The following is a 14,972-nucleotide window of genomic DNA, read 5'->3' as shown; positions in this document are numbered from 1 at the left end:
AGTTGATTGGGCATTTGTGTACCTAGCATGCCGTGTTGCATCATGTCACATCCTATCCAGTGCCTTTTCTAAACTGCCTTGACATATGACATGAACAGAGCACGCAAGTGTTGTGATCAGGATCACCTGTGCTCAATTTGGAGAGCATATAGAAGTGAGTGGTGTCCAGTATGGATTGCTGCTTGTTCTCTACCTATAACGTCCTGTTGCACTGTAGGAATGGATAGCAGATGGCAGGTGAGAGAGGTAAGCAGGAACACATGGCACAGGGGGTTATCTGAGGGTATCTCACATGTCTCGGCTGCGTTGCGCAGCCCAAAGCCAAGCAGATAGACAGGCTTCATGCTTAGCCAATACTTTTGAGTTACAGGATATTCCCTCGCAGCTGTCCTACTGTCTCCAGCAGCTTTTAAGCATCACCAAGACCTTCCTCCCAAAATACATTTTTGGAAGAAAAATTTCCAGCAGTAAATTTCCTGGAATAACAGGAATGCCAGTCTGAGGATGAAGCTTGTACATGTACAGCTACTTCTGTTTAAACCAGTTTTGACTCAGGCTTAAACACTTCTTGGTTAATGTATGTGGAAGTTGTATTCTAGGTTTTCACTGCTGCTTGTGAGTGGCATGCCCTGAGGTGTGGGTAGCAGTTCTAATGTTTTCATTGCAACAGGATGTTGTAAGTAGGATGGAGACTCTGTCACCAGGAAGCTTTTGCCTTTGAACAAAAGACGCAGCTAAACTGCGTTGCAAACATTACACTGGGGTAAGGAAATCCCCATTGCAGAGATTTTGCCCTAAATTATGGAGGGTGGGGAAATGGAGGTAATATCAAACCACTTGCGCCTGGAATGCTTTGGGAAGGAGCCTGCATCTACTTACTGCTTGCTCTGCACTTTTGGTACTCTATCTTCATCAGTATTTACTGATGCTGAAATCTGAGATATAAGTAAATAAATTACATTACCAGCTCATCTATTCTTAGCTTACAGTACCAGGCAATGGCATAGCCGAGGGGATTAACAGCCTCCCATTGCTGCAGCCCAGTAAGTCCACTCAAGCAGCCTCTTTGGGACCCTCCTGTTGACTTTCTGGCCACATCTGTCTGTCAGCACTGTGGGAACGTTAATTTGGATATCAGGCTGTGTGTAGCTGGATCCTTTCCAAAGCATGTGCTCCCCAGCTTGCATCAATTTAAATATTTCGGTTGGAAAGGAGAATTTGCATCTATGGCTGAAACCGTTCAATAGTTACAAAAAGCTGGCATGGCAAACGTGGGCAGACGGGATCTATTCTGCAAAGCAACTGCTACCTTTGCTGGGAGTCATCTGTTGTTGCTTGTTGTTGCAGTCTGACAGGTCCTGGTGTGCTGTGTGTGCTGAAAACTTACTTAAATAACAGCATATTATTGTATTTATGTATCAGGCCGCTGATGTACAGGAAGTATCCCACAAAGAAAGGGATATGGTCAATAACTTTGTATGGGTTTATCCATGTCCAAGTCTCTGCATCTGTATATGCCTAAGCTATTTCAGTGAATAATCACAACCTTAACTGATCCATTAGTCTTGAACCCCTCGGGAGTGGACTTTTTGTCAGCAGAGATGCATGGATGTGAGGACAGGATTTTGAGGTTTGAGCTTTTATGTTAAACTTCAAAGTTCTATTTTTAAAATCATTTATTGATTACCAATTTATAGATTGGAGAAAATATGATGTAAACACGAAGCCCTCTAACACTTTACCTGTTCACAAAAGGATTAAAAAGGAATCTTGAGCAGCCAGGACGGACGCGGTAAGTTAAGGAAAAGTATTAACTTAAAAGTCAGTGGGGTTTTTAATCTGTGTTTATTTCTGTCTCCCTGACAGTGATTTTCTCACTGAACTGATTCGGGGTTGGCATTGCCTTAGGTAACTTCATAACAATGAGGCCTTCCCAGCGCAGCAGTTAGGCAAGCCTAACATTAAAGCAGACTTACATCTGTTCTAAACAGACTGATTTGGCTTTAGATTAGAGCACTGTCCCACTGGTTTAAGCTAAACAAGCAAACTATTGTTAAGCTGATCCCCTTCCTAGGTAAATGTTTCACTAAATCAGACCAGGCACTGATGATGACTCTTTAGGCACCAAAATTAATTTACCAAAACAAAACCCATACCTAAACAGTTTAGATGAACAGTGACAACTGTTGGGCCAACAAAACTTCTGTACATAGAGTGAACAAAGTTACTTCAACTCCTTTGTCATCTTCTTTAAACAGCAGAAAAGAAATCCCATTTCCCATCACCATCTTTCACAAAGAGGAAGATGATCTCGGAGAAGCAGCTTCCTGCCACTGGGGCAGGGGAGGAAGCTGCTTCACAGTTCCGTAAGTTTGCTTTTAAAAGTGTCATTGTTTTTGTTCGCCACGCTTAGAATTTCCTTATTGCATCAAATAATCACACTCTGTGCATCCCTGGGGCCCAGCTAAGGATTTATAATGCACCCAAATCAACAGGTGCAGTTTGTGGGGCTCGTTTTGGAATTACCACTGGCTCTTGGCATGGCTGAATTCCCAGAGTTATGTTTTCTGGGCTATCTCTAGTGAAGTCTGAAGGAGCCAGATGACTTCCCAGGCCCTATAAAGGCTGTTTTTATGGAGACTTGGAGCATATTTAAGTGTCGCACACCTCCCCCCAACAGCCTGTTAAAAGAAATAATTTAGTACAGGTTTCCATTCTTATCTTAATACTCACATTTGTTTTGCAGATCACCTTTAAAAAGGCTGTAAATGTACTATAGGGCTCAATTCCCGGTATGCGCCTAAACCTTGCAGCAGGTTTCGAGCCATGGGCCGTTACATACAGGGCTGTGCGGTAACTCTGCAGGGCAGACACTCGTTTTACAAGTCCCTGAAGCCTAAGGAGGAGAAGTTGTTCCTCACCAAAGATCTGGTACTGGAAAGCAGCGTGGGGCAAATCCTTCTTGGTCTAAATGAGTGTCTGTCCCCTATTGTTTTAAAACCAAATAGACAAAGCTCAGAGCATCGCTTTAATCCAGTTGGATTGGGTCAGATTTCCACTACTCAGCCCTGTAATAGGCGTGTAATGGTATTCAGATGATTCCTGTGTTTACCCAGACTAACACTGTGTGCTTTACATGTGCAGGCTGAATATTAATTGTACATTTCTTACCTCTAAACCCATTTCCATTGCCACTAGAGCAGGCAGGAGAAGGAGACCCTTGGGGTCTGATGACAGGAGCAAAGGCACTCTTCTGTTTGACAGCAGGGAAGACGGAAGAGGAGAATGGAAGGATGGAAGAAGTGCTGGAGGAGCCAACGGTCGGACTTGAAGACATTACTGCGACAGAGAAAGGTGAACCCTTATTAGAAATACAGGCACAGAAGTTTGGTAAAGCTGCTTAAGATGTCTCCCTTCTTTTTATCCATTTTATTTCTACAAGAAGATCTCAGTCTCACTCTGAGCTACAGTGTAGGTAAATACGTAATAGCTCAGTAAATAGCTGGTTAACTGTTCATTAGTTTATATGTGTGTGTATATATATATATGCATGAAATACACATTCTTGTCAGAGAAAAACCAAAGCATGAAAGGAACAGTGACTTGCTAATGGTAAAACGAGTAACTACAAGTGGAACAATACTGAATTCCAGAACTGAATCCCACTGTTGTTATATTTCTGGTTATGACAGTAACACAGTTTCACAGGAAATTTAATCCACAATTCAGCTCTCGGATTGATAATGCAGTTCTTACACATACAAATTCTTTTAGAGTGGCTTTTACATAGAACTCGGAGTAGCCTGTGCTAGAAGTGATGGCTACTTGCTCAGTCTGAATTAAGTTGCAAACTGTTATCTTTTTTCTCACTGTGGCCTTTGCCACTTTGGAATCTGTATAAGGATAAAAATGAAGGAAACACAAGCAGGACTGATTCAGTATTCCTCTGTTCTTGAAAAATGGGAACCCCATACCAAAAAGCACCAGAACAAAAATCAGAACCTTTCACAAAGGTTTCACTAAATCCTGAGTACTTCTCTTGAAAGACATCACTTGCTCCATTTCCCGACGTGGTAAATGAAGCTAAGCAGGAGCAAGAATCAAATGTAAGAGGAGCAAAGCACGTACAGCCATAGGGGGATCCTGTGGGAGAGCCGTTGATGAAGCCGGGCGAGCCGGGGACGCCCAGGTTGGACATGGGGACGTTGCTGTAGCCGTTCATGCTGTTGCTGGAAGTGCTGTAATTGGACTGTTGAGGTGTGGAACTGGAGGAGTAACCTCGGGGTGAGATGCTGCTCGTATTGCGAATGTAACCTGGAAGAGAACACATTGCAGAACTTTCTCCTGTGTATTTCCTGCTTAAGTAAATGACTGACTTACAGCCAGAGTCATTAAAACATGTAAGGAAATACCATTAAATTCAGGGGTGTTTCTGCACGTGCTTTCAAGTTAAGCAATATTAAGTGTTTGTTAAAACAAGGTGGGAAACCGACTTTCCGCAGTGAGCTGATGTGTATTTTTCTAATCACGGTTGGTTTGAATAAAGTCTGAAATCTGTTCTAAGCCCTGCAACGCAGCGTGTGTGCTGCTCTTTCTGAGGTAGAATCCATCAGGGATGGGGATTTTCTATTGTTTTAGGGGGGAGATTATACTTCTCAAATTATTAATGAATCACAAATAAAGCAAGTACATTAGGAAGGGGAAATTACAACCCAGATCTAGTTTGCAGCTTGACTCTATGCTTTTTCTATATGTATTATATACAGTACCCATAGATACTCGGGGGAAAGAATAAACTGGATAAATAAAACCATTTTTTGTCTGTAAAAAGAATCACAGGTATTTGAGAATCAAAATTTAGCCTTTTTTTTCTCCAAAAGGAGCCCTGACCAACACCACGGCCATCAGCATTAACGTACAAGGCTATTATTACAGCTGCAAATGGCCTTTTTTCATGGAAAAGCTTTCATTAGAAAGACAGAATACAATACCTACTTTAAATGGGGTTACCATTTAGACATCTAGCCAGGTGCTTTCTGCCCATTTATATTATGAAGTTTTAATTCAGGGCTGGTAAGACCTTATTAAGAGAAGCAGCAGAATTATCTGTGTGATGACTTTTAACACAACATATGTAATATCAACTTCCTCTGCCATGGGTTGACTGCTGTGGAGTGTTAAACGCTGCCCTGCTCCTGCAGTCAGCCACAGACTGCGTGTAACCGGAATCAAGTGCTAAAAGTCCAAATATTCAGGAGTCAGAGAACACCCGAGTTTGTGTTGCTCCCATGATGCGTTACCGCTGATTTAATTTAATTACTTCAGGGCACGTTTTCCTAACTATCGATGATATTTATCACACAACATCTACAAGTTAACATTAAGGTAACACCACCAAAGCAGCCTTAAAAAGAAAAACAGGAAATTTCCCACCTATTTAACAGTTTTGCTGTCCTTGTATTCTATGAAAACAGCGATACAACAACAACGAAGCTGGTGTGGGGAGCAGGGGGGGCGGACTGGGGTAAAGCTGGTATCAAAAACTACTCAAGACTTATTTCACACATAGCTGGTGTGGTGCCTGGGAGCTGCAGCAGACAAAGCACCATCCACAGTGGGAGCACGCCTTCACTTCTAATGCAAACAGTTCAAAGCCACCTTTGTGTCCATCAGCTGAGCAGGTCCAGAAGCTGAGGAGGTCCTGCGGTAGCAGCTGTGGTTCGGTTTGTACCGTTTAAATCAACACTGCGCCACTCGCAGCGCTTACCTTGGTTGTTGCCTTGTGTTGACTCCGAAATGCTGACTCCTAACTGGCTGCCGTAGGAGTTAATTCCCATCATACTGCTGTGAGCCGGAGAGCTGGACAGCGCGGGGATCTGGGCGGGATTCCGGGGCACGCTGTAGAGAGCCTCTGCAATGTCTGCAGCTCGTTTCAGGATGATGTCCTGCGGGACAAGGGGGACGAGTTCAGAAACATGCATGGAGAAGAGCTCCGCTGTTGATTACCAAACCTGACCATGGACCACTCCCCTGCCGAGGACTCATTCTGACCTGGTTGTTGTGTGGCGTTCCATACAGCGCTTCAACTAGGTCAGCAGCTCGTTTCAACAGCATTTCCTGGAGGATGAGGAGATGCAGAACATTGATATTAGAACAGCAAAAGGATTTCAGTGCAAATAAAACCTTGGGATTGTATTTTCTGAAGTGACTGCTGTTTGTGTGCGTTCATCCTGAAAACTGGGTCCCTTCAATACCATTATTTGCCACTTATCTGACAAACTGAACCCTTTGCAGTATCTCAAACCTGATACCAACATCGCGACGCATGAGATGTGCCGGCCCCGTGCTCCTGCTCATCAGGAGCTCTCCGTAGTCCTGAACCTGCCCTCAGCTCCACAAAGTGAAAAGAACTTCCCTGACCTATCCAAGTGAAATAGGAACTGTTCCCTTCTCAATTTCAATGGATATCCTTTTGCACAGACACCTAAAAGCTGATTAATCCCCACGTCCATTTCTGTTTTCTAAGTAACAATAACCAAACAAAGCACTTTAGCTAGAAGGTATCTTATGTTACCTCTGGTTCTAGGGAAAATACGACACAGTATAATATCTGAATACAACAGTCTTTCATCACGCAATTGCATCGTGCATTGGTACTTCTGGTACTGCACTAAAATCAAGGAATACAGCCATTAATGCCATACACTGTGCCGGGTGCTGCATCAACACAGTGCTATGGATAACTGCAAAGGACAATGCACATGACCTGGGAAGATATCTGCTCATTTTATCTGCAGAGTGTTAGAGCTCTAACAGATAAAACTTACTGGCAGCTGTGGGTTCCACACAATCACATTCTTGTTTGGACCTGGTGAACGTAACTTATGTGCAGATTTAACAGTCATCTAAGACACAATTTGGTCTCTTTTATAAGAGTTAAAGAACATATTTAGTGGGCTCAGTGAAAAGCTTAAAACTCTTTTACCTTAGCTAGTCTTTCGGGGTCCCCAGGATGTCTCGGGATGACCTTCTGCAGTCTTTGGAAACCATAATCTATGGTAGGTTCATTTAAAGCTGAAAAGAAAACAGGAAAAAACCCACCACATTATATGAGTGTGTGTATATCCATGTCTATATCCATATCTGTATCTCTATCTAATCTATATATCTGTATCTATCTGTATCCTTGCCTAAGTTTCATTACCTAAGACAGGCAAGTTTCACAGCTTCTCTCCAGAAAACCTCTCCTTGCCCGGGTCCCTGGGAGGTGTCATTGCCTCCTGCTCAGCTGAGCCCTGAGCCCTGTGTGCAAGACGGGCTGAATAATAAGCTACTCACCCACTAATCCCTTTTCAAAGACAATCCTTACACTCATGGCTTTGGCTTCCTTGGTAGGAGAACACAGAAATAACGACTTCTGCACTTAAAACATCAGTTTCTGATGCTGATTTCTCATCTATCAAAGGCTGAGTGAATAATCTGAAAGGTACAGCAGGGAGGCACTGCCACAAAAATACCCCTCTAAGGATGAATGTATTTACTTTGGGCAAAACTCACTGTGCCAAGCAAGTTACGGTACAAATACAAATTACAACAGGTCAGACATGAAAAGTACCACATTTGCTCATCTAATAAACACTCCCCCAACATTTTGCCATCACAAACTAGGGCACAGCTACTCATTAGACACATTAACATCGTCAGTGGTGTGTGGCTGTGATGCAGACAGAGCCACTTCACTGTGGTGATGTTAATCTCCAGTGGATAAACTGAGATATTTTGACCCAGATCAGTAATAGCTGGCAGAGCGCTGCTGCCATCGCTGATGATTTCGTAACACTTCAGACACTTTAAATACTCTACTATGAAATCATGGCAATAAGAATCTCATTTCTGACAAGTCCAAATTAAACTCCACATTAATACAGAAACCAAAAGTCAAGTGCTCTGCATGCTCAAAAGCTTCAACTGCCTCTAATCCATTAGGATTACAAGTGTTTACTAACACAGTTATAGGTATGGATTTGGGGATTTCCTTACACTTCGGGATGCATTAGAATTCAAATGACACATTGCTGCCGAGACCCTAATACCATGGCACATTCAGTGAGTACCATCTGTAAGCCCGTCAGCACCATTCTCGCTCAGCGGCTTCCACCCTCCTGCATCATTTGCCCTCCTTTTGGAAAAATAAGACTGATTTTTTACCTAAGCAGCGCCTGCAGCACAGGAAACCCCAACTGCAGGAGATGCCGATGGCATCTCCCGAAACATCCCCAGCACCTCGCAGGGAAGCCGCCTGGGACACCAGGAGGATGGAACTACCCAGTGAGACAGCCAATGACACGGGTCCACAGTCTCTGTTTATCTGTGCCTGTCTCTGGTATAACAACACGAAGGTAAAAGGTCACATTCCCCACTGAGAGACATCTTCTATTTACTTTCTATTAAATAATTACGGCATGGCATGAAGTTTAAATATTACAGGAGATAATCAAGTGGGAATTGAGCAGAGAAAATCCAGACCTGAGAATTTAGTCTTGGCTATACTTAGAATGTCTTTGCTCTCCACTGGGAGCCATTCTGGTTTGCTTAAGGAGTTTAATAATACACATTTCAACTGCCACAGAATCTACAGAAGGGGCTTTTTTTTGGGGGGGGGGGGGTCTTTTGCCAATAATCCTGAGCATTATAGGCCAATTCTCTCAAGAGCCTATAGACCATCTTGTGCCATCTCTCTTCTTGATTCCAAGTCTAACCGGTGAAGTTACAGATCTTAAGCTAAGCAAAAGCAATGTAAAATCTATAGGATTTCAAACACAGATACACATGGTTTGCTAAAAATAGCTAATGGGAATATACAAAATGCTAATTCAGGAAGAAGAAATTGGCTATTATTCAACAAACATTTTTCCAATGGATTGACGTGGGTATTTTCGTTCTGATAAACAGCAGCAAATCACTTCTCAACAATGATGAATTGTCCTAAGAAGGACTCGACCATTCTGAACCAAGAGCAACCACCTGGTGAATAAACTCAGTTGTCAGTTAGAATCTAAACCCTGCTCTAGTGTAACTGCTTTACCAACAGAACTGTTATACTCAGCAGAAGGGAGAGGTTTAAATGCCCCCCAGTCTGCCAGCTTTTATCTGGCTCAGAATACGGCACAGTGCATCCTCTCTGCTATTGCTCCTTACCCTCCAGACCCCGTGCTTCCAGTCTAAATACAAGTCTCCAGCTATCCTGACTCACTGGAATAGGAGGAGAAACAATTTCTCACACCTGAGCAACCGATGCCACGACATCTGTCTGCATTTGCAAAACCTGAAAAAGCAGCTCAGCCCCATTCATCTCAATGGGGACTAACTCAGACACCCAACGATAACGGTGCTGACATTTAAAGTATTAATTATTTCACCACACATCAAAGCACATCAGACTGTGGAAGGAAGATGATGTTATGAAGATCTGCACAATCCATCATGAGTGACAGCTCAGCCTCACATTGCCAGCGTGCGCCGTGGGAGAGGAGCGCTCCCCCTCTTTGCCAGCCAAAAAGGGACCCTAGGAAAGTTCTGCATCTCCCCTCTGCTTTACTCCATGGAGCAGACCGGGGAGCAGCACATCCTCTGTTTGCAAAGTCTGAATGAGAAGAAACAAAGCAGGCAGAGCTCTAGAAGCATCCTGAACCCAGACAACTGAGCCAGGGGGAGCAGTTTATGCAGTGTGATGTCTGACAGCCTTAAAGACGCGAGGGAAAGGCACCAGTGGCCTTAAAGCCTCAATTCCACCTTTCCCTGGTGAGCACCTTCACCGAAGCCAACAGTAAAGAGATGCTTGGTATTCACCTGACAGAATAAAACCTTTCCATGCTGCCAGCCCCAATTGGACTCATCTTGGGCTTGGGAGGTAGCTACACACAGGTCAGTCTACTCCGAGGGGTACCTTGTGGTCTAGGGTGGGAAGGACGCTGCTAGGAGCATCCTGTCCTATCCTGTGTTCTGTTTGCTGTGCTGGTAACAGCTTTCCAAACACCGCACTCCCTCCCAACGCGGCACTGCCTCCTATTGTGTGTGTGCCTTTCCTAGGCTAAAGCAATGGCAGAGCAAATGCTTTCTGTCACCTCAGTTGTGTTCTGCCCACACGAACTCGCTCTTCCAATTTGTAGAGCTCCCTGCACCCTTGTAAGTGTTGTTCCCCACAAGCAGGTAACAAGACCTTCTCAGATCTACTTACAAGCTTTAGCAAGCCAGTACCCTCCTACCCGTGGTGCATGGCACAGAGGCTGATAGAGTACAACCGGGAGTCCGACATATCCTACAGATTATTTTATATTGCACTGCTCTGACAAGGTAACCCCTGGAGGATTTCTGCTCAGCAAGGAAAATTATGTTCAAAATCTCCCTGATATACACGTTTCCAGGTTAGCATCTCTGTGACAGAGTAAATGCCGAGCTGCGATCAGACTTAAGGTAGGAAAGCCTGCGAGACATATCCTCAGCTGGCATAAGCTGATGTAAGCGTTATTAAGTCAGGGGAACTATAATGGAACTACTTACAGCAGCAGAGCACTGGGTTTGTGTAGTATTAAAGGCAGAATATGAGGCTAGTGCTGGATTAGCAGCAGAGAGAAAATGCCTTCTTATTTTAGGAACAGCTGATGAAAGCAAAGCAATTGAGAACACGGGGGTGCTGGTGTAACCTCTGTGCTCACCTGGTGAAGGTGCACACAGCGACTACATGTTTAGGTGGGGTGATTTAAAAACAAACCTTTTCTCTCCCACTTTAAGTAGAGACTGAACTTAAAGCACGTCAGTTGGTTCAGCAACTGCCATTAACATCTAACAAGGCAGCTCTCCAGCTTTTTGCTGTGCTCCCTAGCACACCCTCAGATGTCCACAGAATCCCGTTGGCTTCACTCTTGCAAAAGGTTTCCACCTGGGAACCTTATGGAAAAGCCCACACATCACATCTGGGTGATGGGAGGAATCTGGTGCCTGAATGATAGCACTCAGGAGTGGGAACGCTGACAGCCCCGTGCTAGCCCAGCACACCATGCAAGGAGCCGATGAGAAGCACACATCACAGGACACGTATGAGCCCCCGGAACAGCTCCACTGTGACGCACCTTGAATTTATACCTCATTTTTAGAGCCATCTTTTCAGCAGTTTAGCATTTTCCTCTTCCAACAACCTGAGCCACTGCGACTCTTTAACAAAGGAAGAATCAGAAACATTAACAGCTGACTGGATATTAAATATGAGGGGTGTAGGCAATGCACAAAGATCATTGGTTTTCTGTTTCCATATTTCAGAGCAGTATTGGGGTTCAGGATACGACCAGAGCCCAAGAGATCTATTTCCCTGTCTAACTTTCAGCTCTCCTGTATGACCACAGGCCTCACTGCCCTGTGGCAATGGAAGCACGTGTCTGTCTGTACCTGGTTGCCCAAGTCTGACGCAATGGGACCCTCTAAGGTTTGGCTTTCAATGAATAATTATTCCTGTTATAGCTGAGAAGTATCCATAGGCAGCTACTCAGAAGCTACTCCTGACTTGACGCTTTGTGCTTTTCATCTGAGGCTGTATCTTGGCCATTAACAATTATGAAGGACTTAATACAACATGATCCCGACAGCACCAGGGCTCCGGTTGTTGCTGCTGATCCTAGGTGTGCCAGAACTACTACAACTTCCCATGCTCTTAGCTTGCAGGATTCCACACTTTTTTGTTGCTAAACTATTAAGTTCCCCTTATTACCAATCAGGTAACCGGTATCACCAATAGTTATAAATCTGTTAAACCTTCCTTTCTGGTATTTATGTGCTATTTGTCTGCTACACTCTACCCAACAAAAAGCTGCACCTCTCTGCTGCTACTGAGCACATTTTACAGAGTGCTACGGGTACACACATGGACTCTGAGGGCAGTGCCATTTAAACAACCTGGTTTCCTGACGCTGTCTTCCAGTAGCTTCTCTGCTGTCTAATAACATGGTTGAGCTCTTCAGTGGAGGATTAATTCAGCGCTCTCTTACCATTGTCCACTGTCACGAACGAGCACCTTTGATGCTCCTGTCTGCTAAAACCTGACAGAAACTGGTTAAAAGGTTCTAAAGCTGTTGTGGAAGTTCTGAGGAAGGCACCCAGGCAGAAGGGCCCTGATCGCCTGAGCATGGCTCGCCTGGGCTAAAACCAACGCATTTGCTCCCAGCCGGTTTCTGATCACAGCCACAGCAAGGAAAATAAAAGTCACCGTGTTATTTTCATAGCTCAGGAGCTGTTTTACTGCTATCAGCAGCAACAACCTGGGGGAATTGGTGACAGGTGAGGCTGTACCCGATAGCTGTGTTTATCACTTTGCCTGCCACGGCAGGAGAACTGCAGGCTCCTCAGCAGACAGATTGAGAAGCTGCCTGTTCCACCCTCACACTCGCCATCTTCTGCGAATGCTGTTTCGGAACGTGTGGCAGGAAGCACCCACTCACTCCTCAGAGGATGCCAATGGATCTATATCCCCGTGCAGTAAAGCAGGGGTAGTGTATTTAACTCTATTCTCTCCTGACGGCACCTGCATGCATCTTTATGTCCTTTCTGGAGGAAGCACTCTAATTAACTCAGCGTTAAAGCACTGCCCTGCAGTCTGACTTTAGTCCCCCCTACATGGTACAAGTAAGTCTTGCACTTACAACAGCTTTACATTACTAAGGTGACTTTTCTTCACAGAGAAACGCACATTCCTCTTACACATCTCTCTGTCACTCCAGTCCTAACCCCGTTCAGCACAGGTACCAAGAGCACAAAGTACTGTTTGTGCTGAAGACACTGTGAGAGCAAAGCCTCCAGAAGCAGAAAACGGCACAGAAGAACTTTACATTTAGATCTGTGATAACGACTAGAGAATGTCTACTAATAAAGGGCACAGAAAGCAGCACAAGGCAGTAACAGGATCCTCACAAATCATTGGTTCTTTCTCAGGTCCTGAAGTGTCAAATTTTCATTCACATTTTTCCACTTTTGGAAAATCTCCAATTCACCCAACAGGGGGTGAAGTTTTCAATAACAAAAATCTTGGATCTTCATTATTGAGTTAAATTATGATTTCAATTTTGACAATTCTAATACACAAAGATTACAGAAAAGGGATTATTTGGCTTCAAAAAACCCCAAAACCAATCCTTCCATTCTGAGAAATCTGACCACGATTTGGTGGGAGCAAGTCATTCAACTTAAATATAAATCCACCCTTTAGAGCTCAGCACACCATTATTCTCCAGCCGTGCTTAACAGGCTCCAGAAACCACACTGTATGCATTGTATGCCATGACTGGTACTACTGGTATTGACAGTTCAATGAGATGGTCATCTGGGCACATCTGGTTTCTTCTTTTCAGATCTATAGGTAGTGTTCCTCTGCCAGCGGAGGTGAATACAGGGCACTAAAGATGCTGATCGTCCATTTGAGAACAAAACCACCCCTAACAGATGTATTTTCCGCTCGGCTCATTGGCTTCACTCAATACAAGAGGCCTTCCTTGTCCTTTGGGATCATCTTGAAAATTAAAGGTTACCCCCAGCAAGAGGGCAATGTAAAATAAATCCTGTTCTAAATAAAACATCATCCAGTACGTAGAACAATGCTCCCGTGTTCCTGTACACTCAATATACCTATAGGCAGACCCCTATCGTAACAGCATGGCTCTAATCTGGAAAAAATACGAACATGTGTAGTAACAGTGCCTCAGCAGCTCTGCACAACGAAGCTATCTCCTTACATCTCCAGACGTCACAACCAGCAGAGTGGCCTTCAACCACCAAGAGGCTAAATAAATAAAGCAAGCAAGCAGAGAGTTGTCAATACCGATTACCAAAGGAAAGAGCCCCGAGCGCCTCCGGCGTAAATCACAGCCACCTACCTGTGTAAATAAACCTGCCTGGTGCACCCTTGCAAAACTGCTTGGATTTGTATGATAATGTCACTTCAACCACTCCGGGGATGTGACGTGGAGGCGTCTGAACTCGGATGGCATGAGGCGTGATCAGCTGGGAAGTAACAAAGGAGAGGCACGATTACAACACGTTGCTGTTAATCCCTTGCTTTCACTTTTCGCCCTCCAACCATGAGTAAATGCATTGCTTATTGCTGTAATGGAGACACCACAGATCAGGCAAAAGTGTTACATCTGGTCTAGTTTCTCACCTTCAATAGAAGAAGACTCGTTTTAGGATAAACTGTCACCAGGAAAACTGCACTGCTCATGCTGACTGGTTAACTGCCGGCTTATTTCTGGACCCAGAGGGAATTCTTCCTCCTTCTCAAACTCTAACCTTTTCCTTTTTACTTTCGTTACCTTTACTGTCTCCAGACACCTCGACTGTTCAGCTCTGTTCTGGATATTACTGAGCAGCTGGCCTCAATAGCATCACACAGCAAGGAGTTCCACAGAGGAAATACGTCCCATAAATTCCCTTCACACAGGCTTATACATCCTACCTTACACACCACAATTTTTATACCATTATTAGAACAGGAATTAATTAATTCCTATTAATACTGTTAAGCAATAGGGAGGCACCTCTACCTACCTCACTCCATACAAGCATGGTCCCAAACACAACTTGCAGCCCATCAAAGAAGTTGTCCCCGATGATGATGACCATTGCTCCACCGGTAGTCCAGCCTTCACTGGGGCTGATTGCTTTGATGCACGGTGTGGCTGAACAGAACCAAAAGGACATCAGAGCACCAGGTTATAGGGTTGTTTTCCCACTCAGATTTGAGACTGTTTGCAACAGTGGGTGGGGAGCCCTTGCAGGAAGGCCTAGGACAAGTCCCCTCCGGCCATTCACCCATAAAGGCTGCTTTATCATTCCATGAAGCCCAACAAATCAATACACAAACAATACATGAATAAATGAAACCATGTTTTCTGCCTTGGTGGTGTTAATGACTCGCCTATTCATTACTGGCA

At 44.3% G+C, this 14,972-nt stretch overlaps 1 protein-coding gene across 7 annotated transcripts in view; it reads right to left on the bottom strand.

Annotated features, from left to right (window-relative positions):
• Positions 1-14,972, bottom strand: part of EBF2 (EBF transcription factor 2) — a 118,184-nt gene that overhangs the window by 8,983 nt on the left and 94,229 nt on the right. For 3 of the 7 annotated variants that reach the window (XR_010608133.1, XM_065659283.1, XM_065659281.1), the window contains 7 exons: positions 14,587-14,717; positions 13,917-14,043; positions 6,986-7,074; positions 6,052-6,117; positions 5,768-5,945; positions 4,129-4,314; positions 3,172-3,339 (listed from right to left, as the gene is read on the bottom strand). Coding sequence is in view for 6 of the 7 variants with exons in the window: in XM_065659283.1 (XP_065515355.1) it covers positions 3,172-3,339; positions 4,129-4,314; positions 5,768-5,945; positions 6,052-6,117; positions 6,986-7,074; positions 13,917-14,043; positions 14,587-14,717 (945 nt within the window). In the remaining variant the exon portion in view is untranslated. The other 4 variants (XM_065659278.1, XM_065659282.1, XM_065659279.1 and 1 more) reach the window with 4 other exon arrangements.

This window comes from Lathamus discolor, chromosome 22 (assembly GCF_037157495.1).
Source record: "Lathamus discolor isolate bLatDis1 chromosome 22, bLatDis1.hap1, whole genome shotgun sequence".
In the NCBI taxonomy this organism is placed as follows: domain Eukaryota; kingdom Metazoa; phylum Chordata; class Aves; order Psittaciformes; family Psittacidae; genus Lathamus; species Lathamus discolor.
Note: the sequence above shows the minus strand (reverse complement) of the source record. Positions and strands in the feature narration are given on the sequence as shown.